A 20,320-nucleotide genomic window follows, 5' to 3' on the forward strand; every position below is an offset into this window, starting at 1 on the left:
CCCTAGCCTCATATCCATGCTTCTTTCAACATGCTTCTTTCCCTTAGCATAATGTTTTCAGGTTCCACCCATGTTGTGGCCTGTAGCAGTGTTTCATTCCATTATATGACCAAATAATATTCCATCGTATGGATATACTACATTTTATCCATTCATTGGTTGATGGACATGTGGATTGTTTCTACTTTTTGGGTAGTAGGAATAATGCAGCTATGAACATTCATGTACAAGTGTTGATATGGGATATGTTTTCATTTCTTTTGTGTATATACCTAGGAATGGAATTGCTGGGTCATATGATAACCCTGTTTTGACTAACAGTATGCCATAGTTTGTTTTACAGGCTCAGCTCCTATCATTAGCTTTTAAGGCTTCTCTAGTCCTTTTTACCCATTCAACAGAAGAATAGAATCTGGCAAATCTAAAAGGAAAGCTGTGGACAGAGAGAATGCCAGCCCATTCATTTCTCTCTGTGATTATCTATCACTGCTTCTGTTTTGGAAGGATAGTTCCAGTGTTCCTCTTGTTCTTTTTTAAAAGGTTTTATTTACTTATTTGTCAGAGAGAGGGCTGAAGCATGGAGAGCAGCAGGCAGAACAGGCAGAGGAAGAAGCAGGCTCCCCACTGAGCAAGGAGCCTGATGTGGGGCTCCATCCCAGGGACCTGAGTCGAAGGCAGACACTTAACTGACTAAGCCACCCAGGTGTCCCTGTTCCTCTCATTCTTAAAGGGTCAAGAATTCATCTGATTCAGTGAGATAGTAAGCCTTATCTTTTGGAAACAAAGTCCGCAAAATAGCTTTTAGTGCTTTACATTCAACTGAGACTACTTTTAAAACTATTGAGTAAATTCAGCTATATGTATAGACATAAACATTTTTTTGTAATTCCTTTTTAACAGATCTTCAGGATTTATTCCACAAGACTGGCCAGGACATGGATGGGAAGCTGACCTACCAGGAAATCAGGAACTCCTTAGGTTCTGCTGTACCAGAACTTGAGACTTTGAGAGCATTTGATTCTGATGACGATGGAAGATACTCTTTCCTGGAGCTAAGGGTAGCTTTAGGTGTCTAGCCTCATCAGGCATATTTTAGAAATGGGTATATACCCAGGACTACCTAACATCTACTCACCTAACGCAAACAACCCTTTTACTTACCCGTCGATCCTCCAGTCCTCCAGACTACTGTAGCAGACACATTGCCACCTTTTAACTTGTTTGAAAAGCTATAAAGAAAAGTTATTTTTTTAAAAAAGGCCATTTTACCTATATGATATTCAGAAATCTATGATTTCCTAAAGCCAATAAGATCTTAATTTCAAAATTGCCAGGAAAAAAAAGTCAGGCCCTCTTTTTCTTTTCTCTTTCCTTTTTAATTTTTTTTTTTTTTTAGGGGAAGGAGACCTTCTCTTTTAAAACTGGAAAATGTGTATATAGAGAGACTAAGCCACCTTTTATATTTCACATAAATTTGCCTTAAATTAGCTGCACTTTATACAGACTCAGAAAATGTCTTTCTTTTAAAAGCTAGGCCTTTTCTGTTTGTAAATATTTAAAATGAAAGAAAGAATTGTGCATATTTTGTGGGACGTCAGAAGAATGGCTTGAAACAGGCTGTGAACAAATGACTTGTTATTAAAAATCACTAATGTGGTAACAGTAAAACTGTCCATGTCTCCTTAAGGTACCTCCTTCAGGTGCTGTTGTGGGGTTTGGCCTGGAAGCTGGAGGACCAGATTTGGGGAGGTGACCCTGTCAGGACTGTGCTGCCTCTAGGCTCAGGAAAGTAAGAGTCTGGCTCTTTGTTGCTGTATCCTCAGCTGATCCCCACCTGTGAACCAGACAAGTCTTGTTGGGGGTTTTTCTCACTTTTAATCCTTTTTCAGAGTTTATGAGCATAAACAGTTCTGCAGTGGGGAGCTGCATTTTCCCCACTGAGGGAGCTACGTTGTCTTCCCCCACCCACCCACTCAACCCTCTCTCAGCTGTAGCGGCTGCCACCTCTGGCCCAGCCTCCATTCTGAACAGCAGGTCTGTGCTCCTCCGCTCACTGTCTCCACCTGGCTACCCAGGAGGGGCTTTAGGGGATAGCTTTGCCCCTCATTGTAACCCAGGAAACCCCTTGACATTTTGCCTGGAGGCTTACCAAGAAGAACTTCATATGTTCTTCTGTGAAATGCTCACAGAACATAGAACATAGAAGTGTTCTTCTATGCTCTGCTGTGAAATGCAGCACATGAAATCAGGTCAGGTTCCCTTACAGTTGTCAGCTCAAGGAGCTAGAGGCATTCCGTCCAGAGGATGCCGAACAGTATCAAGCAGGGGGCATCACATGATGGTAGCAAGTTTTTTCAAATCTCATAACAAGCAAGTGCAATACTCTTCCCTTTAAATACTTCCATGGGTCTGGTACAAAAGGTCCCCAGACTGGAAGGAACCACATCTCCATGTCACCTGTGTGTGTGTGTGTGTGTGTGTTTGTGTGCTGTGCTGTTCTTAGAAACAGGCCTTGGGCAACACAAAAGGAAGAACTTTGTGGAACTTAACTGTTCTGTAGACCAAGTCAGGGAGAAACTAGAGCTTTCATGGCACAGACTTCTTTAGTAGAGCTCGTTTCCATTTTAACTTCATCCAAGTTGCCCTGTTACCCAGGGATGCCATTGAGCACCTTTAAACATTTAAGGGCTGGTTTTTTCTTTATGTGGTGTTCAGTTTAGTGTTGACTAACTTTGATTTTTTTTTTCCTGAAAGGATGAACATTTAGTTAAAGCAAGATGAAGTATTTTCCCATGAATGTGTCTGCTTACCTCACTATGGCTTGTGTTTCTCTCTATTAAAAAAAAAAAAAAAACAAACCTTTTTTTTTTTTTTTTTTGCCTATTGAGCTCTTTCTCTTTCTTAGAAAGGTTAAAATAAAATTAGCCTGGCACTTTAGGTAACTTGAAGACAACTCTTTTTCTTCTGGCTGCCTTCCATGAACACCCCCTCCCCTTTTAAATATATATACCCTTACAGATTTTGTAACAACCAAATAAAATTCTAGCAATAAATTGAATTATACTCCTATATTTGTATATACTGTACCATAAATAGTATGTCTGTACCTGGAAGGTATTTTTTTGAGAACTGATTTATATGAAATATACTTGAGGGTAATGTAGCTTGTCCATTTTAGTTTCAAATTCTTATTCATAGGCAGATACTCTGAGGACCCCTTAACTCTTTGTGGTCTGTACTTTTCTTTTGTATCAGATAGCTCCACCTGGAGAATTCAGTTTTGTTTTTCAGTTTCTCGGCTGTTCGCCCCACCTCGAGCTCATCTGGCTCGCGTGGTCCTGAAGCCCGCTGGACTTCCTGTCGTCTTTGGCAGAGGTGTTCCGGCCACACTCTCAAGACTGTGAATATCCTTGCCGTGCTACTGCCCTAGCTTCCAGGCAGAACGAGGGCATCTGGAACTCTTGTTCCAGGTTGAGGAGACTCATTGGCTTAAAGAGTTTGACGAACCTATTCTTCAGTGACAATTTGGGAGTTTTCTTTGGAAGTTGTCTTAACTTCCCTAACCTGTAACTTTTGAGCTGTACTCAAGCCTCTTTGCCTCATGTCTCAGCTCTGAGAGGAAGATTGGGTTTTGGTGTTTGTTTTAAATACTTTTACCTTTTCATCCTGGCAGCTCCTCCTACTGCTTTCCTAAGTGACCCAAAGCATGGCTTCTCGGTCCTTTTTTTTTTTTTTTTTTGCCTGTACTCTCTGGGATAATGTTTACTTCGAGAGCCTCCTTAGAAATCAGAGGACCAAAAAGGTCTTCTAGGAAGAGAAGAGTCAAATGAGTAGAGAACCTGACTTAGGGGGAAAGGTAGCATCCTCTTAAGGGCAGAGAGGGACCTGGCACTTAGGACAGGACACCCTACACCTGCGGCCATTTCCTCATTTTAAGTTGCTTTGCTGGATGGAACTCCAATGCTCCCACCTGCCACTGCTGGTCTTGCCGGTCACAGTTGAAGACTTTGACTGTGATGGGCTCATACTCATAATGGGCTGCTGTTGAGTTGTTTTTAGTGACAGCTTTTGTTTGCTACACACCTCATTGGCTTACTTACCAACACCAGCTAGATGTGGTCCCTTCTTTCATATCCAAACCAGAACACATTTGGGTATTCCTGAGACTATTTATAGAGTGTGTATTGTTATATGAACCTAACCTACCTTGTTGTTTTCTCATATTAAGAAATGTAAATCTACTTTGCTTTAGCGGAGCTATTTTGGTAATGTCTGAGCAATTTTGGTTCTTTGTGGAGAGTGAATTCAAGGTGTCTGTGACTTGAGCTTTGCTTATTTCATATCAGTAATACAGCTAATTTATCTAAATAAAACATTTCCTTTTTCTCCCACTGTGTCTGTGACTAATGGTTTCCCCCTCCCCCGCCATACCTTCAATTACTAAGAAAACAAGAATCTACTTTGATCCCTATTTTTATAGACTCTCCTTTTTAAAGCAAGCACTAACAGATGGTGAAGAATCTGCCTTAAGAACTGCAGCATCTCAGGGCGCCTGGGTGGCTGAGTTGGTTAAGCCTCTGCCTTCAAGTCAGATCATGATTCCAGGGTCCTGGGATCAAGTCCCACATCAGGCTTCTTGCTCAGCAGCAAGCCTGCTTCCCCTCTGCTGCTTCCTCCCTCTTTTCTCTGGCAAATAAAATCTTTAAAAAAAAAAAACTGCAGCATCTAGCCTGAAGAAGAGAAGGCTGCTGGTTGGGCATCTTCAGGGTTGGAGGGGATGGATTAAGTGGGGAGGGAGTCCCTTCCTCTGTCTCTATCAGTCAAGTTCCACTTGGGTCTTCATTGGTGTTTTGTGTTTGGGGGATTTTTTTTGGTTTGGTTGGCTGGTTGAGGGTTTGTTGGTTTTTTGTTTTGTTTTGTGTGCTTCTTGGAGGTGTTTTTGTTTGTTTTTTAAGATTCAGTAGAAGGGCGTGTTGACAAGGAATGTTCTGTTGCCTTTTTATACAGGGTGGGGCCGGTGTGTGAAACCCATTCCAAGAGAATGGTCATATAGGGGCTGGGACTTTTTCACACACAGAAAAAAGAATAAGAAAAATTAACTCTACAAGTTTGCTGGTGTTCTAGGATCATACAAACATAAGCAAACATACCCGGTCAGGGTGGCCTTTCCCTTCAAGGAAGACAACATAAAGTTTAACTCATTTACAAATATGGTCAGATGACTTCCTCATTCCCAAAGTGAAGGGGAAAATTTATCTCCTGGGGATGGAGCTGGGCCTTTTTTTTTTTAAGGTTTTATTTAATATTTGAGAGAGAGAGCACAAGTAGGGGGAGCAGCAGAGGGAGAGGAAGGAGGCGGCTTCCCACTGAGCAGGGAGCCTGATGAGGGGTCTTGAGCCCAGGACCCCGGGATAATGACCTGAGCTGAAAGGAAACACTTAACCAATTGAGCCACCCAGGTGCCCATGGGCTTGCTTATCTTTAAAGTGGGACCAAATAACCAGTATTCTCTTTGTCTCTCCTTTTAGGATTGTTTCCAAAATGCACAAAAATATCTCCATATAGTGTGGATGTTAACTTTCGGAAAGTCCATGGATCCCTTTGAGAAAGATTTTTAAAAATACATTTTGTGTGTAATTTTAAAGGGTTCAATAACCAGCCCTCCCCCTAAGCCAATCCATGGACCAAGTTAATTATGCCCTGCAGATGTGCATGTGCACACACACAAACACAATCATTTGCCACGTGTTTTCTAACAGGACTTTTCATCAGGGAAGGGACACTACAGTGTATGCTGAGAAGACCAAGAACTTCATGCCAGGCAGATGTGAATTTGAGACCTAACTCTGCAACATGAAAACAGGATGCCCTTGGAAACTGTCTTTTTTATAAGTGGAGGACTGTGAGGTCCATTTGGCAGTTTTCTTGTATTAGACAGAATGTGGAGACAATCGTGAAAGAACTCAGTGCATCATCAATATTAAAGAATGTGATTCAGCCAGCAAAGCAGCATGGCTCCTGGATGTCACAGTGACTTGTTTTACATGTGACACGGCCACTGTGAACTGCTATCGCTCATGCACCCCCAGCAGCTCTCACTCTTGTGGCAGCTGTGCTTAATGTCCCACAGAACAGCAGTACCACTGGATACCTGGCCCACAGTCTGGCATACGTTTTTGGTCTTAAATACTGAACAGAGGAATGGTGAACTCATGTGTACTGATTTGGTGTCTCTCCCCACAGCCAACCCTCCAGTTTCCATTTACGACCTTCAGCTGTTTTGCAAAGTGCCCCCATCAAACAGGGAAAGGACATTGCCTTCCTAATGACAAATGAGACACAAGGGAGCCTTGGGCTTTTTTCAGTCTTTCATAATGTGACATCCAGATGGGCTCTGGCCTGTGTCAATACCACCTCCCTGGGATTAGCTGTATTTTCCTGCCCTGCCCCCGGTCCCTCCAGCTCCCACCCTGGAGAGGAGGCTATAATTCTGAAGCGAGAGGCTTGGTACTGAAACAGTGGTCTCCATGGGCCATAGTGGGGAGGGAATGGAAGTGGACATTCCTCTCAGGACAGGTGTCCAAAGGGTAGGAGACTGAGTGGTTCAGCATTGGGGGCAGGTTGCACAGGGAAGGAGCAAAGGGTACCTCCTGAAAGACGGGAATCGGAACGGGGTCACTGGTGTGGGACGGCAGCATGGGGGAAGGTAGGGGCTGCAGCGGAGGTTGTAGCAGGGTGGGGACCTCCACCTTGGGGCTGCTGTCTTGGGCAGCAGAGCTCCTGCTCTCAGGGATGTCCAGCTCCCACAGAGGATCTGCATTTTGGACCTCAGTCTCAGTCTTGGTGACAGTAGGGGGAGGGCCTGTGTTAATGGCTGTGTTCATGCCATAATGTCGACGCTTGTTGATCCAGTACAACAGTGGGCTGTAGGTGAATGTGGCAGCTCTCATCACCTCCACCCACTCCTGGGCGCGCTCTTCCCGCCGCAAGTTCTTCCTCCAGTGCAGAAAGAGAATGCAGCCACCGGTTACGACAGAACACAGCCCCAGGAAGCCGAAGTACAGTGAGACCCACACTAAGGCAAGAAAGAAAAAGGCAAGTGGGCTGATAACTCTAACTTGGAGCCTGAGCTACTTCTTATTCCTCTCCCTAACCCAGTCATCAGTTATCCCATCCACTCCACCACTCTCTCCATTCCTCCCTTCCCTCCTCATTGGCTTGTCTCATCATTCTCTTATTCAGTCAATGCTATGATTTCAGGCCACTGTTAGCCCTTTACAGATCAAGAAAGCTAGGTCTAGAGGGGGCATGACTGGCCCAGACTTGGTCAAGCCTCCTGTTGCCAACCCTGGACCCATCCAATCCATCTGATGTAGAAGACTTACTAAAGGCAAAGCCCATCAAGGAAGTAAGTCTAGAGGTGATGGGGAACACCAATGTCCCATCCCATTCCACCATACCCCTTACCCACCCATTCAACTGTGATGGCTCTAGGGTATTCATTGTTCCCCGCACCCCTCCCCGCCCCCAGTTCAGTAGAGAAACATAATCTCTGCCCTCAATCCCTAGTTTTCTAGAGGAAAGTATATCTTATCTGCTTAGCACTCCTCCATACGGGCTACCCCCCACCCCATCCATGTAAAAGCTCTTCCCTGAGTGTCTGTCCCCTGCTAAGGGTACAAGGCAAGAAGCAGGGACTAGAAGGGCATTTACCACCAGGGAGGCTCAGGTCCTCCTGCTGGGAATCCATAAGGTCAAGCCTTGGTACCCAGCTGATAGCTCTGGGGAGAGGGAGCTCACCTACCCATCTGCCCTGCCAATAGAAGGCCCTGGAATACTTAGTCCCATTGTTCCCCAAAGGTGAGGTCACTGGATTCTGAGCAGTAAACATTCTAGGGGCAGGGCTTGTGAAGTCTTGGGTTAATGGAAGCAAGGGACTCTATCCAATGATGTCTCATAGGCCTAGTGAGTCTCTACTCCTGGGGAATGACCCACCCACTGAACGGTCTGCCCTCCACCTCTTATGATGAGTCCACAGAGAAGCCCCCAGGAAAGAGCCCCCAGGTGTTTCAGGGGTCTATCCATGTTTCTGGGCTTCAAGAAAGAGTTGATGGTTACCTGTCGCCAGTGGAGGAATGGGACAGGGAGCACACACAACTTTGGGCAGCCTTGCCTTCGGGACCTTTTTTTTTTTTTTTTTAAGATTTTATTTGAGAGCACAGGTAGAGGGAGAAACAGCCTCCCCATTGAGCAAGGAGCCTGATGTGGGGCTCTTTCCAAGGCCCCTGAGATCATGACCTGAGCCAAAGGCAGATGCTTAACCAACTGAGCCACCCAGGTGCCCTGCCTTCAAGACTTCTATAACCAAGTTGCAGGAGAAAACCTGCTCCAGGATACTAAGTGATCAGTGCCTCCATCCTTGGCTCTTACAATCTCTCTTTTGTTTAGTTATCTTCCTTCAGCAAGTGTTTCCTGGGCATCAGGCCCTGTAGGGACGCCCCACCATCCAGCCCTACACCTCTTTCCAGCCTCATCATCCTCCCTATCCTTCACATACCTTGCCTTCTGACCAGGCCAGACTCTCGGCCTCTTCACATCTCTGGAGTTCTGCTCGCACTGCTCCTCCACCCAGGAATCCCTCCCCACTTCCCCCGGACTGAATACCTACTTATCCTTCAAGGCCCAGCTCAGTCCCCCAACTGTCTCACAGTCATTTCTGTTGGCTTCCCTGAATCCCATCATCTCCAGTTCAAAGGGCAGTTCCTGTCAGATGCTTGAGCCCTGGAGGTAGATGTCCCCTACCCAGCAATCAGCATCGCATGGACTCACCCGAGTTGGAGACTTGCCACGCCTCCTGGGGCTGCTCAGTTAGAAAGCCTCACCTTAATGAAGCCCAAGTCCCCCTCCCTGAAGTTGCACCCCTGGGCCTAGCCCAGCTAGTGGGACACTTAGTTACTTCCCCCTTTCTAGTCCCCCAGCATGGGACTCAGGGCACATTCAGCTCTGATTTCCCTCCAGGTTCCGCTTAAGCTCAGCTCTCTTAGCTCACTGGCTCCTGCTTTTCGGTCTCTTTGCTGATCTCTCTTTTCCCTGATTTCTAAATGCCAGCATGCCCCAGGACTGGATCCTCCACCCTCTGACTACACTCATTCTGTCAGTGATCACCTCCAGACTCATGGCTTCAAATATTACACAAGCACTGACAACTCATACTTTCTATCTCCAGCCCAAACTGCTCCTCCAGACTTTGGACTCCTTCACCTAACAGCCTGGCTGACAGTCCTATCATTAAGGGGATTAAGTCTATTAAGTTATCTCAAAGGAACACACCCCAAACCAAACTCCCGACCAGCCATCCTCCAAAACCTATCTCAGCCTTCTCCTGTCTGTAAATGGCAACTCTGTCCTTCCAGTTGTTCAGGACAAAAGCCTGTAAGTCAACCTTGACTCCTTTCAGTTCCTCATAGCCACATTCACTCCTTTCCACAATCATTAGGTCTCACCTTCAACACGCATCCAGAACATGACCCCTTTCCCATCACTATCACTGCATTCTACCCACCACCCTCCACCACTTGGAGTACTGGTCTCCCCATAGGGTGACCAGCCATCCCACTTTGCCTGGAACTGAGGAGGTTTCCAGGACATAGGATTTTTGACGCTAAAACCAGGGAAGTCAGGTAAACTAGGACAAATTGGTCACCTTTGGGAGAGCTTCCATCCTTGCCCCCGCCTCCCTCCATGTTCTGTATTTTGCCAGAAGCCAGAATGATCCTTTAAAAAAGTAAATTAAAAAAATAAAAGTAGAGCATGTTACTTCTCTGCTCAAAGCCTACAGTGACTTTCCAACTTAACTTAGAATAAAAACCAAAGTCCTTAACAAAGGTCTACAGGGCCCAGAGTGCTCTAACTGCCCCTCCCCATACCTCTTCACGTAAGAACCTCCTTGCTATCCCACAAGCATGATGCTCCTACATCAAGGCCTATGCGCTTGCTGTGTCCTCAGTCTGGAAGGCCCTTCTCCCAGATAGCCAGACAGATGATTCCCTCATTTCCATCTACATTCTGCTCAAGCATCCCCATATCTCTCTCTCTCTTTCTCTCTCTCTTAACCTGCTTTGTTTTCCTGCATAGCTTATATCATCACCTAACCTTACAATTGACCCTGGAACAACAAGCAGATTAGGGACTATGATCCCCGCACAGTTGAAAATCCATGTGCAACTTTTGACTCTCCCAAACTTAACTAATAGCCTACTTTTGACCAGAAACCTTACCAATAACACAAGCTGTTGATTAACACCTATTTTGTATGTGTATTATATAATATACTGTACTCTTTTTTTTTTTTAATTTATTTTGAGAGAGCCCATGCACACAAGTGGGGGGAGGGGCAGAGGGCAAGAGACTCAGACTGCATGCTGAGCATGGGGTAGGGGGTGAACCTGAGATCATGGCCTGAGCCAAAATCAAGAGTTGGAGCTCAACCGACAGAGCCACCCAGTTGTCCCAATATGTCATATTCTTACAATAAAACAAGTATTCTTACAAATGAAGTAAGCTAGAGAAAAGAAAAATGTTAAGGAAATCACAAGAGAAAACACACATTTACAGTGTTGTAAAAAATCCACTGACTGAGCCGCTGGCTCAGTCAATAAAGGATCCGGGCCCAACACATACTTTCACAGTAGTTCCCAGGGCAGCAGAAAGTACTGATATCCCACCTTATGTGATGAAGTGTCCAAGTAGTGGTTTGTGTAGCAAACTTCCTGCAGACTGTGTAGAATGCAAGACAAATTTCTCCTGTGTCTATGGGAAACCTGTCACCTTTGACTGCACAGTCAAACCTTCTGTTACCTGTGTTGATCAAGACTTCAAATCCCAAAAGAACTTCATCATCAACATGACTTGCAGGTTTTGCTGGCAGCTTCCAGAAACGGATTATGAGTGTTCCAATTCCACCAGCTGCATGACGGTGTCCTATCCCCCGCAGCGTTACATGGCCAACTGCACCGTGCGGGACCACGTTTATTGCCTGGGTAACCGTACTTTTCCAAAGATGCTGTACTGCAACTGGACTGGAGGTAATAAGTGGTCTACTGCTCTGGCTCTGAGCATCACCCTCGGTGGGTTTGGAGCCGACCGTTTCTACCTGGGCCAGTGGTGGGAAGGCCTCGGCAAGCTCTTCAGCTTTGGCGGCCTGGGCATATGGACGCTGATAGATGTCTTACTGATTGGCGTTGGCTACGTCGGACCAGCAGATGGCTCTTTGTACATTTAGCCATGGTTATGTGCTTCAGAGAGGAACAGTGCTTTGAAGTCTCTTTGCTGGTAGGAGTTGATGTGCTGTGACTAATGTATTTGTATGTTTTTAATGTACAGCATCTGTACTTTGCCTGCCTTGATGAAGGTAAAATAAAATAAAACAAAACAAAAAACAAAACAAAAAACCAAAAAAAGTGGACCTCTGCGACTCAAACTGGTGCTGTTCAAGGGTCAGCTGTTTCATTTTTTGTCTTTCATCCTTCTAGAATGTAAGATCCATGAATTAGTAGTAATCAAGGAAATAAATACCTAATCATAACTACTATGTCATAACGACTATGAAGAAAATAAAATGAGGTAATGGGATAAAGAATATAAAGGGACAGCATGGATCAAGAAAAGTTCCTTTGAGGTGCCAACCTATGAACTGAGCCATCAATGATGAGGCCGCCACATGCAGATCCGAGCAGAGGGTTCATTAGCCAGTGCAAGGGTCCTGAGGCAGGTCTAGGTCAGCACACTCGAAGGACTTACTAATCTCGAGTCCACCACACTACTACTAGCACAGGCCAGGGCCTAGGGCCAAACTCTATGAGTGCAGGCTGGACTGAGAAAAGTCGAAGGCGCTCTGTTCCTGCCCCGGAGGAGTCTACCATTCATGAGGGGTTTCTACCAGGTAAGACCCAGACAGGAAGGACTTCTGAAAAGGCAAACTGATCATGCCATTGTAGTGGGCTTGCTCCAGGCCTGGCCCTGTCCTGGGAGAAAGTGAGATACAGAGATGTTGATGTCACTGTGTCTGACCCCAGGAACTCCCACTTGGTTCAAGGGGATGAAGAAGATGGTGGTATTGGGTCAACAGAGAGGGAAAAAAAAAGAGCATTACAAGAATCAAAAACAGCCCAAATCAATACTTGTTAGAGACAGACACAGGTGTCTCTTTGAAGAGGTTTGGCTCAAGTTCAAGGTGGGTGTCAAGAGGTAGAGGGAGACAAGGCTTTGGAGGCAGCTGGCATCTTGCAAAGAGTTCAGTCCTTGGGTAGAACTTTGGCAAGTCTCTTAATGACTCTCAGCCTCAGTTTCTGCATCTGTAAAAAACAGAAAAGGCCTGTCTCACAGGATATGAAGCAGATGGTGTCCTGCACAAAGAAACACCCAGGAAAGAGAAGCTGCTACTGTGATTATAGTTGAGGAAAGGAGCTTGGATGCTGAAGAACAGACAACTACTGCCGGCGAGCGCCAAGAGAATCTGAAAGGCAGCAAATCCGAGAGGCTTTCTGGAGGAGAGGGAGCGCGGAGGCTGCTGGATCCGAGCCGGAGGGCGTGGAGCCGGGCAAACTTGGGGCGGGAGAGAGGAGGAGACAAGCGGCGGCACCCCGAGCCGCCCGCCGAGCGGGTGGCGGAGTCGCGAGCCCCGAGCCCCCGCCTCCCCGCCCCGGGGGGCCCGGAACCTTGAGCGCGCGGAACCTCGGTGCCGGAGCAGGGGCGCGGCGGACCGGCAGCGCGATGGAGCAGACGTGCTGGCCGCGGGCTGAGGCCGACGCGCCGGGGGAGGAGGAGGCGGGGGCGGCTATGGCTGCCGTGGCGGCGGCAGGTGGTACGGGCCCGGCCGTGTTGCAGGTGGCTGGTCTGTACCGGGGGCTGTGCGCCGTGCGCACCCGCGCCCTAGGCCTGGGGCTCGTGTCCCCCGCGCAGTTGCGCGTGTTCCCGGTGCGCCGCGGCTCGGGCGGCCCCGCGGGGGGCGCCGACGGCAGCGGGGTTGGAGCCGAGCTCGAAGCCAACCCCTTCTACGACCGCTACCGAGACAAGATCCAGCAGCTGCGCAGGTGCGGACCCCGGCCGGCCGGCGGCGGGCGGGGAGGGGCGGCGCGCGACCCGTGTTTCTGGTGGACCCCACGCCTTCAGTGCTTAGAACACCCTTGCGAAGCAGGCTCGGTTACTGTCCGCACTCTGTGTGTGATGTGTCTGTCTGTGGGCTCAGAGAAGCAGGATGACTTCCTAACATCACACAGCTAGTCCCAGAAACGAGCGTCTCCGCAAAGTCCTGGCTCTTCCCCGAGTTGTCTGTGCTCTAGTTCTCAGAACTCTGAGGTGGAGTCCTGTGTCAGCCTTAATGAGGTAGACGGTTCCAAGAGACCTGCCCTGATTATAGAAATGGGAACATAGAGCCTTCTAGAGAAGGGACTTGACTTGCTCAAGGTCACATATTGAGTCACTGAGGCCTGGCCTGGAGCTAGGGTTCCTAAGCTTCTAGCTACAGCCCTGAATACAAGGAAAGGAAGTTGGGGGAGAGAGCAGGGCATCAAAAACTAATGGAGTCGCATGCGGATCATCCATTGAACCCTCTCATTGAGAGGGAGAAACTGAATCCGCAGCAAAGACCTGCCAGAGGTCACACAGAGCTCCTTGGGATTCATCTGATCTGGAATCCAGGGTTTCTAACACTACCCCTCAGCTTCCAGATGAAAGGACTTGGAGATCAAGAGGCTTGAGGTGCGTGCAAGGGGACCAAGAGAGGGTCTTAAGAGTTAAAGTGGAAAGAGGTGAAGAAAATGAAAGGTGAAAATTAGAGTGGCTTTGAAGAGAATCTGGCAGGGTAGGCAAGCATTTGTCTTAGAAAGGAAACCAAAAGCTGCATACTGTAACTTCCTTGAGCTCTGTCTCATCTTTACTTCCATGGCCTGAATATACTTCTCCATCATCTTCTGGACTCTTGCAGTCATCCTCTAGCTAGTTTTCCCCTCTTCCACCCCAGTCCGTCTCACTGCTGCTGTGCTGACCTTCCTCCCTTTTTGAAAAAACTGACAGAATAAAGGAATGAATATTTTTGCCCTCTTTCCAGCAGCATTCAAATATACTCAAGGATTTCTCTTTCTTTTCTTTCTTTTTTTTTTTTTTTTAAAGATTTTACTTATTTGACAGAGATATAGAGATCACAAGTAGGCAGAGGGAGATGGGGAAGCAGGCTCCCCTCTGAGCAAAGAGTCTGATGTGGGGCTCGAGCCCAGGACACTGAGATCATAACCTGAGCCGAAGGCAGAGGCTCAACCCACTGAGCCACCCAGGCGCCCCAAGGATTTCTCTTCTTTAAAACCTTTCGTTGACCTACATTCCCCTCCAGCCTTTTCTCATTGATCCCTTTCACAGGCTACATCTTAGGAGAGTTGTCTACTTATACTCTGGATACTTCACAGTTCCCACTCATTCCTACTCATGAAACAATGAATGGCTGGTTTTATACTCCTTCCCCACAAGGTCATTCCCATCAATATTTACACATGCTGCTGTCTCAAAGAGTGAGCATCCCAAAGCACCCTCAGTGACTCTAGATAATGTCCATATTCCTTAGTGTTCTACACAAGGTTTTCATGCTGTAGCATCTGTCAGTCTCTCTACATTCACTAAAACCTGGGCCCTTGGAGCACCAGCCACAAGTTTGGTGTGAGCCAGTAGCAGGACAAGGCTGTATGCCCTCTTCACCCCTTCAGCCCAGTATCTGGATTTTTGCATCACACTTTGCATTGGTGAATTGGGAATATTTGATCTAGCTGCAGGCCCACTATGTCTAGAGTGTGGACAAATTGGAGGGTGTCCAAAGAGCAGGTTTATAGTGAGGAAGTACTCACAAATCACATGTATGAAGAAGGGCCAAAAGAACTAAGGAAATTTAACTTACAGAAAACTTTCAGGGCTGTCATAATAGCAGTTTCCAAGTATTCAGATAAAAGGGATTAGACATTTTTTCTTGTTCTTGAGTGTGAAAGATATATAGATGAATAGATTTAAGCTCAGAACATTTTAATAATAAAAGATGTCCAAGGTGGGAATGCAGAGTCCAGTGCCTAGGCCACCCCTCACTCTCTATCCACTCACCATGGCAGCCCAGGTTTGACTGTGGATACTTGCAGCACTAACCCTGGTCCTGGCATTTACAGCCCCAGCAGGTGCCACACCCCACAGGACAGGACCCCTGGAGTGACTCTGCACTGAGTTGCTGGCCTGCTGTGGAGGGAAGGAAGAAGATCTGCCCATGTAATGGCATGAAGGGCATAATGTTTAATGTCACTTCTGGAACTCATTTTTATGAAAGAGGGGCCCCATACAATGCCTTGACCAGGAATCACTCCACCAGAGAAGTGATCAGGATGTCCTTGGATCCTGCAGACTGCACCTATGACACTACAGGTCTCATGGCCCAGGAGCTGTAATCCCTGTATGATGTCTTCACCAAAGTGTACAGTGCCAAATATCACATCGTTGGCTACACAGCCTGAAGAATTCTTAACAAGGATGGCAGCCTCAACCTGGACTTCGGGCCGGAAGACCAGCTTCGTTTTGACACAAAGGACCAGTTCTGATGTTTCATTTGCAGGAGCCAGTGCTTTGGAGAGAGAGTCAGGGAGAAACTCAGGTGCTAAATCTTTTCCTACAAAATGCCTCTAAATTACCTGCATCTGAATAAACAGATGTTTAACCTTTGCATGGGCAGAAGAAGATGTCCAGAGCTAGATGTGTTCATGTAAAAGCTTGACACCGGCTAGGCTACTGGATTTCTGCCTGAGTAGAATGACCAAGCGAGATGATTTCAGAGTGCCCTTCCGGTCTTGAGGATTTGAATTTCAAGTACCCAGAGTATTAGTACCTGAGGGACCAAGGTTTACATCTAAGAAGTAACCTACCTGCAGGACAAGAATGTTACACAGGCCCCTTGAAGGTTAACAATAATTAAATAACTGGAATTATTTTTCCACTTTCTTGATTTATAGGCAAATCCTTCAGCCTTTGAATGCTTGTGTCCTCTCTCTCTGGAAGTGCAGCATGATCCTTTGTTATTTCTAAATTCAAAAAGTCCCAGATGTTTTCACTTTTGGTTTACCTTTGATCAGGTCTGACCCAGCTGCTTTTGAATCCCGACTGGAAAAGCGCATTGAGTTTCGGAAGCAGCCAGTGGGGCACTCCAGGCAAGGTGACTTTATCAAATGTGTAGAACAGAAGGTAAGACCTGCTCTTCTTTGTGGTATTGGCTCCCCAGTGTGCTACACCCCCATTCCCAACCCTGTCTTGGGAGTGGGCTCACTGATGGGTCAGCTGGATGAACTGAATGTAGCCTCTCTCTACACAGCTCAGTCTCCAACCATAAATGGTATCCTCCTCTTTCTGGCAAAGTGCTGTGGTCATGGTAGAGGTACAGAGGGATGAAAATGACAGTCCATGCTCCTGGCGGGTGTGGTAGAATGGTTAAGGCAAAGCACACATGGCAGGGGGGCTCTGGAGCTCCAGAGAGAAAAGTGCGTAATAGCTACTCACCCTAAACAAGAATCAAAGCTGGGGGGAAGCATGTTGAAATCTAATACAGTGCTTTTCAAACAGTGATCTGCAGTAGGAAATCTATTTTACACTGCAGTTCAGTATATACATGTGTGTGATTGTAACTGAAGCAGAGCTTTTACAAAGCAATGCTTATTTTTACTACATCCAGTGCACTTCTTTTTTCTTTTAAAAAAACTTTCGTCACAATCCCGGCCAAATCCAGGTTGATTTCACAGCCTGTGATTTGAAAAGTACTAACCTAGGGTGGTATATAGAACAAATTGGAGTGGGAAAGGCTGAAACCAGGAAGGATACACAATAATCCAGGTGTGGGCTGTTTGGGCCTGAAATAACATACAGTGGAAAATTGGGATTCTGCATTGTGTTTTAGAATGAAAGATGCTTATTTAGTTTGGACAGTAACTTTTTTGCCTTGAGTATTCTAAATTTTAAGAGAATCCACTCAGTCTTTTAATTACTGGTTGAGTTCATGAGAACAAAAGCAAGTCACTGGGTTAATCATTATAAGGTTGGGGAGCAAATTCAACCTCCTATCACAAACATAGTTTACAACCTTATGTGAGCAAACAAGTCTCTATTACAAATATTTTAAGAAACGTAATTTCCTGTGGTAAACACTTACAGTGCCAAGGTTACAAATCAGTAGCTCTTGGAATATTACTGTATTATAGACTTGGAATATGACATGGGAAAGCTCTTTGCCCTCTTTTGTAAACAGGCATAGAAATTCACTTTCATGATGATAAGATGCAAAGTCAAGATTTACCTTAAATTATGGCAACTCTTGGGTAAATAATGACTTACTGTCTTTCATATTTAGCTAGATAAAGGGGCTAATGACTCCACTCACAAAGCCTTTTCTTTGCTCTGAGTCATTGGCTCCCTACCACATGAGACCCAGCATTCCCCCCCAACCTGACACAGGGCTTGATGCCAGGACCACAAGATAATGACCTGAGCCAAAGTTAGATACTTAACGACCTGAGCCATCCAGGCACCTCAAAAACTTTTTTTAAAGATTTATTTATTTGAGAGAGAGTGTGCCTGAGTGTGCAAGAGAGTGTGCATGATTGAGCACAGGTGAAAATGGAGGGAAGGGCAGAGAGAGAGAATCTTTAAGCAGACTCCCTGCTGAGCATGGAGCCCTGATGTAGGACTCATGCATGGCTCGATCTCACAACCCATAGGTCATGACCTGAGCTGAAACCAAGAGTCAGATGCTTAACCCACTGAGCCACCCAGAGGTCCCAAGGAAGGAACTTTTCAATAAAATATTTATTTGGTAGATGATACAAAATTTCTACAATGATTGAGTAATATAAATGAAATTTTTATGAGTGAACTTTGGTATATAAATTCTTGAACACAATTATGCTGTGAAACCTAATGCAGTCATCAGAGGCTCTTACCTGTGTATGAAATCACCATGAATACGTAAGCAGCAAGTGCTGACTGGTTTAGGGGTATTGTGTCACTACTTTTCAAAACTCCCAAACTGTGAGCGGTGTTATCAGTGATCCTCATGAGATTTCACAATATGCAACCTTTTAGGTTATATAGTAGTTGTGTTTCTAAAAAACTAGGGTGTTTATTAAAGCCATGTTAAAAAAGAAAAAGGAAAAGCAAAACAGAGGTTAGAGTCTAGACCCAGGTAATTATAAAAAGGTTTTTCACTTTTGAGGACATCTGGCTAGACACTGAAAAGTGCAGAGTGAGGGAAAATTCTTCACTATGTGCAATTCCTTTATAAGATTGCAGCTCCTGGCACTGCTTACCCGCTCACAAATACAAATGTCCTCATCCAGTGAACTACTGTGATAACAGAAGAGTTGTCCACACGGATTTCTAGAGCATCTACATGGAAATAGTAAAGTACCCATTTAAATGTTTTATTAAGGGACGCTGGGTAGCTAGTTGGTTAAAGCGTCTGAGACACTTTTGGCTCAGGTCATGATCCCAGAGTCCCAGGATTGAGCCCCAAGTCAGGCTTCCTGCTCAGTGGGGAGTCTGCTTCTCCCTCTCCCTCTGGCACTCCCCCTGCTTATGCGCTCTCTAATAAGTAAATAAAATTTTTAAAAAAGATAAATGCTTTATTAAGTGTTCTTAAGGCTTTTGGCACATACCTTCAACTATAATTTTAATTACCATATTTCATTGGTTCTAAAACCCACTTTTTTTTTTTTTTTTGCATTTCAACATCTCCAGAACTGTCTTAAAATTGAGGTGATATGAAAGTATTGTGCTATTATTTGGTTGGCATCATTTTCTGATACATAAAATAATGGTTTCTCTTAAGTAATGTCTTAATTTAAAATAAAATGCAATAAGCTTATACTTGGAGCTTAAATTTGTTATTTCTGAAAGTACAAATGGAAATAAAGAATGGATTGGAGGGACACTGTGGGAAAAGAATATACAGGGCTTGTTGATTAAAAGGTGAAGGCAGCTGTGCAAATGGAGGGTTTCATTTGTTTTGTTTTTACAGTGCAACTGAAGGTGAGTGTTATGAAAAGGAAATCAGTTCTCTTTTTCTGGAAAGTTTATGAGTGAAGGACAGACTACATTAGGATGCTGCCACTATATAGGGTATGACCAAAAAGACAATGGTATATCCAACAGATTTTTCTACACCAGACTTTTGCCTAATTTGTTGGTACTGGTTCTGTGGGCATCATTTATTAAAGGTTTGGATTCTTTGAGGCACAGAGTAACAAAAGACAAGATTTTATACAGACAGTGTTTCTCAGCCTCGGAATACCAGGTGTAGATTGTACTCCTCCTGAAAGGCATGGACTTGAACTGAAAAATTGAGCGAAAGACTTAGAACAACACATCCCTGTTATCAGCAATCTCATAATAGGATTTCCTGGCCATGGCCTTTATCAGTGGTAGTGGACTAGAGAAATAATCACTAATTTAATAGAGGGATATTAAGAGTGAGTGCTGGAAACACTAGTCTGGTAAGGATGCCTGCCATCAGAAGTGTGTCACATGAGAAACAGCCTTCGAAAATACAATTTTCCATTGCTCACCTCCTTGTGGCTCGCTGTGGAGCAGATCAGAGAGCAGAGCACAGGAAACCTCAAGCAGGCCTCATTCTGGGAAGGAATCCCTCATTATCCGTAGTGGCAGGTACAGAATGGACTCTACGTACTGGAAGATGGTAGTTACTAACAAGTCTTTTCTCATCTCTCTATCTCAAAAGCTTAGTCATAGAAAAGCTGTCTCCAAACAATAACTCATAGAACAGTGTGTACAGTTACTATATAGAATGGAGAAAAGTGAGTTTTTAAGTGTCAGATTACTAAATGAGATATTGTGCACCTCACCCAGCATGATGGTATTTTTCTTATGAGTAAGGTGTACAGATAAATATCCTGTCTCATCATGTATTTCAGACAGATGCCCTGGGGAAACATCCTGTGAGCAGAGGATTCACTAAGGGCAAGGTAGGTTTCTAAAGATCTAAGTCTGAAGTCATATGGAATATCTATAACTGCAGATTTGAACATACTTACTGTGGTTCAGTGATTTTGTGATTTTTTTCCAACTGTAGAGATGAAAAATATTTCTATGACTTTTTATGTCCTTGATAAATCTCTGGCATACTGTGGGTCCTGAGGGTGCTAGAGGAAATATGAAGGAAATCCTAGTCATATACTTTCTTTCTATAGGAAGTAGTTTTTAAAAATCAAAGTATGTTTACTCATTTAATTTGCAAATA

At 45.3% G+C, this 20,320-nt stretch overlaps 4 protein-coding genes across 6 annotated transcripts in view; 3 read left to right on the forward strand and 1 right to left on the reverse strand.

Annotated features, from left to right (window-relative positions):
• The window catches only part of EFCAB14 (EF-hand calcium binding domain 14), a 37,950-nt gene extending 33,559 nt beyond the window's left edge, over positions 1 to 4,391 (forward strand). For both annotated transcript variants that reach the window (XM_032303065.1, XM_032303066.1), the window contains one exon: positions 901 to 4,391. In XM_032303065.1, the coding sequence (XP_032158956.1) occupies positions 901 to 1,076 (176 nt within the window). In that variant the 3' untranslated portion in view covers positions 1,077 to 4,391. The remainder of the gene's footprint in view (positions 1 to 900) is intronic.
• Positions 4,392 to 6,354: 1,963 nt separating this feature from the next.
• On the reverse strand, positions 6,355 to 7,826 carry TEX38 (testis expressed 38). Of its 2 annotated transcripts, none has more exons than XM_032303069.1 (2): positions 7,805 to 7,826; positions 6,355 to 7,075 (listed from the first exon to the last, which is right to left on the reverse strand). In XM_032303069.1, exons 1-2 carry the CDS (start codon positions 7,806 to 7,808, stop codon positions 6,483 to 6,485), a joined length of 597 nt encoding a protein of 198 aa, XP_032158960.1. In that variant the 5' UTR covers positions 7,809 to 7,826; the 3' UTR covers positions 6,355 to 6,482. The 2 variants fall into 2 exon arrangements, with proteins under 2 accessions (XP_032158960.1, XP_032158961.1); XM_032303070.1 differs by having other exon boundaries at positions 7,714 to 7,807.
• A 2,823-nt stretch (positions 7,827 to 10,649) lies between these two features.
• Positions 10,650 to 11,459, forward strand: LOC116567770 (TM2 domain-containing protein 3-like). The gene has a single exon (XM_032303073.1). It carries the CDS (start codon positions 10,733 to 10,735, stop codon positions 11,279 to 11,281), a length of 549 nt encoding a protein of 182 aa, XP_032158964.1. The 5' UTR covers positions 10,650 to 10,732; the 3' UTR covers positions 11,282 to 11,459.
• A 1,253-nt stretch (positions 11,460 to 12,712) lies between these two features.
• ATPAF1 (ATP synthase mitochondrial F1 complex assembly factor 1) overlaps positions 12,713 to 20,320 on the forward strand; it is a 30,231-nt gene continuing 22,623 nt past the window's right edge. The window contains exons 1-3 of the mRNA XM_032303067.1: positions 12,713 to 13,091; positions 16,152 to 16,260; positions 19,995 to 20,045. Of these exons, the coding sequence (XP_032158958.1) occupies positions 12,772 to 13,091; positions 16,152 to 16,260; positions 19,995 to 20,045 (480 nt within the window). The 5' untranslated portion in view covers positions 12,713 to 12,771. The remainder of the gene's footprint in view (positions 13,092 to 16,151; positions 16,261 to 19,994; positions 20,046 to 20,320) is intronic.

Source organism: Mustela erminea, chromosome 10 (genome assembly GCF_009829155.1).
Source record: "Mustela erminea isolate mMusErm1 chromosome 10, mMusErm1.Pri, whole genome shotgun sequence".
NCBI classification, from domain to species: Eukaryota; Metazoa; Chordata; class Mammalia; order Carnivora; family Mustelidae; genus Mustela; species Mustela erminea.

Coding starts and splice junctions, on each gene's coding strand:
- TEX38 (XM_032303070.1), bottom strand. CDS start 7,750: ATGGATTCCCAGCAGGAGGACCTGAGCCTCCCTGGTG. Junction 7,076..7,713: donor GGACCTGAGCCTCCCTGGTG/GTAAATGCCCTT, acceptor TTCTTGCCTTAG/TGTGGGTCTCACTGTACTTC.
- LOC116567770 (XM_032303073.1), top strand. CDS start 10,733: ATGAAGTGTCCAAGTAGTGGTTTGTGTAGCAAACTTCCTGCAGACTGT.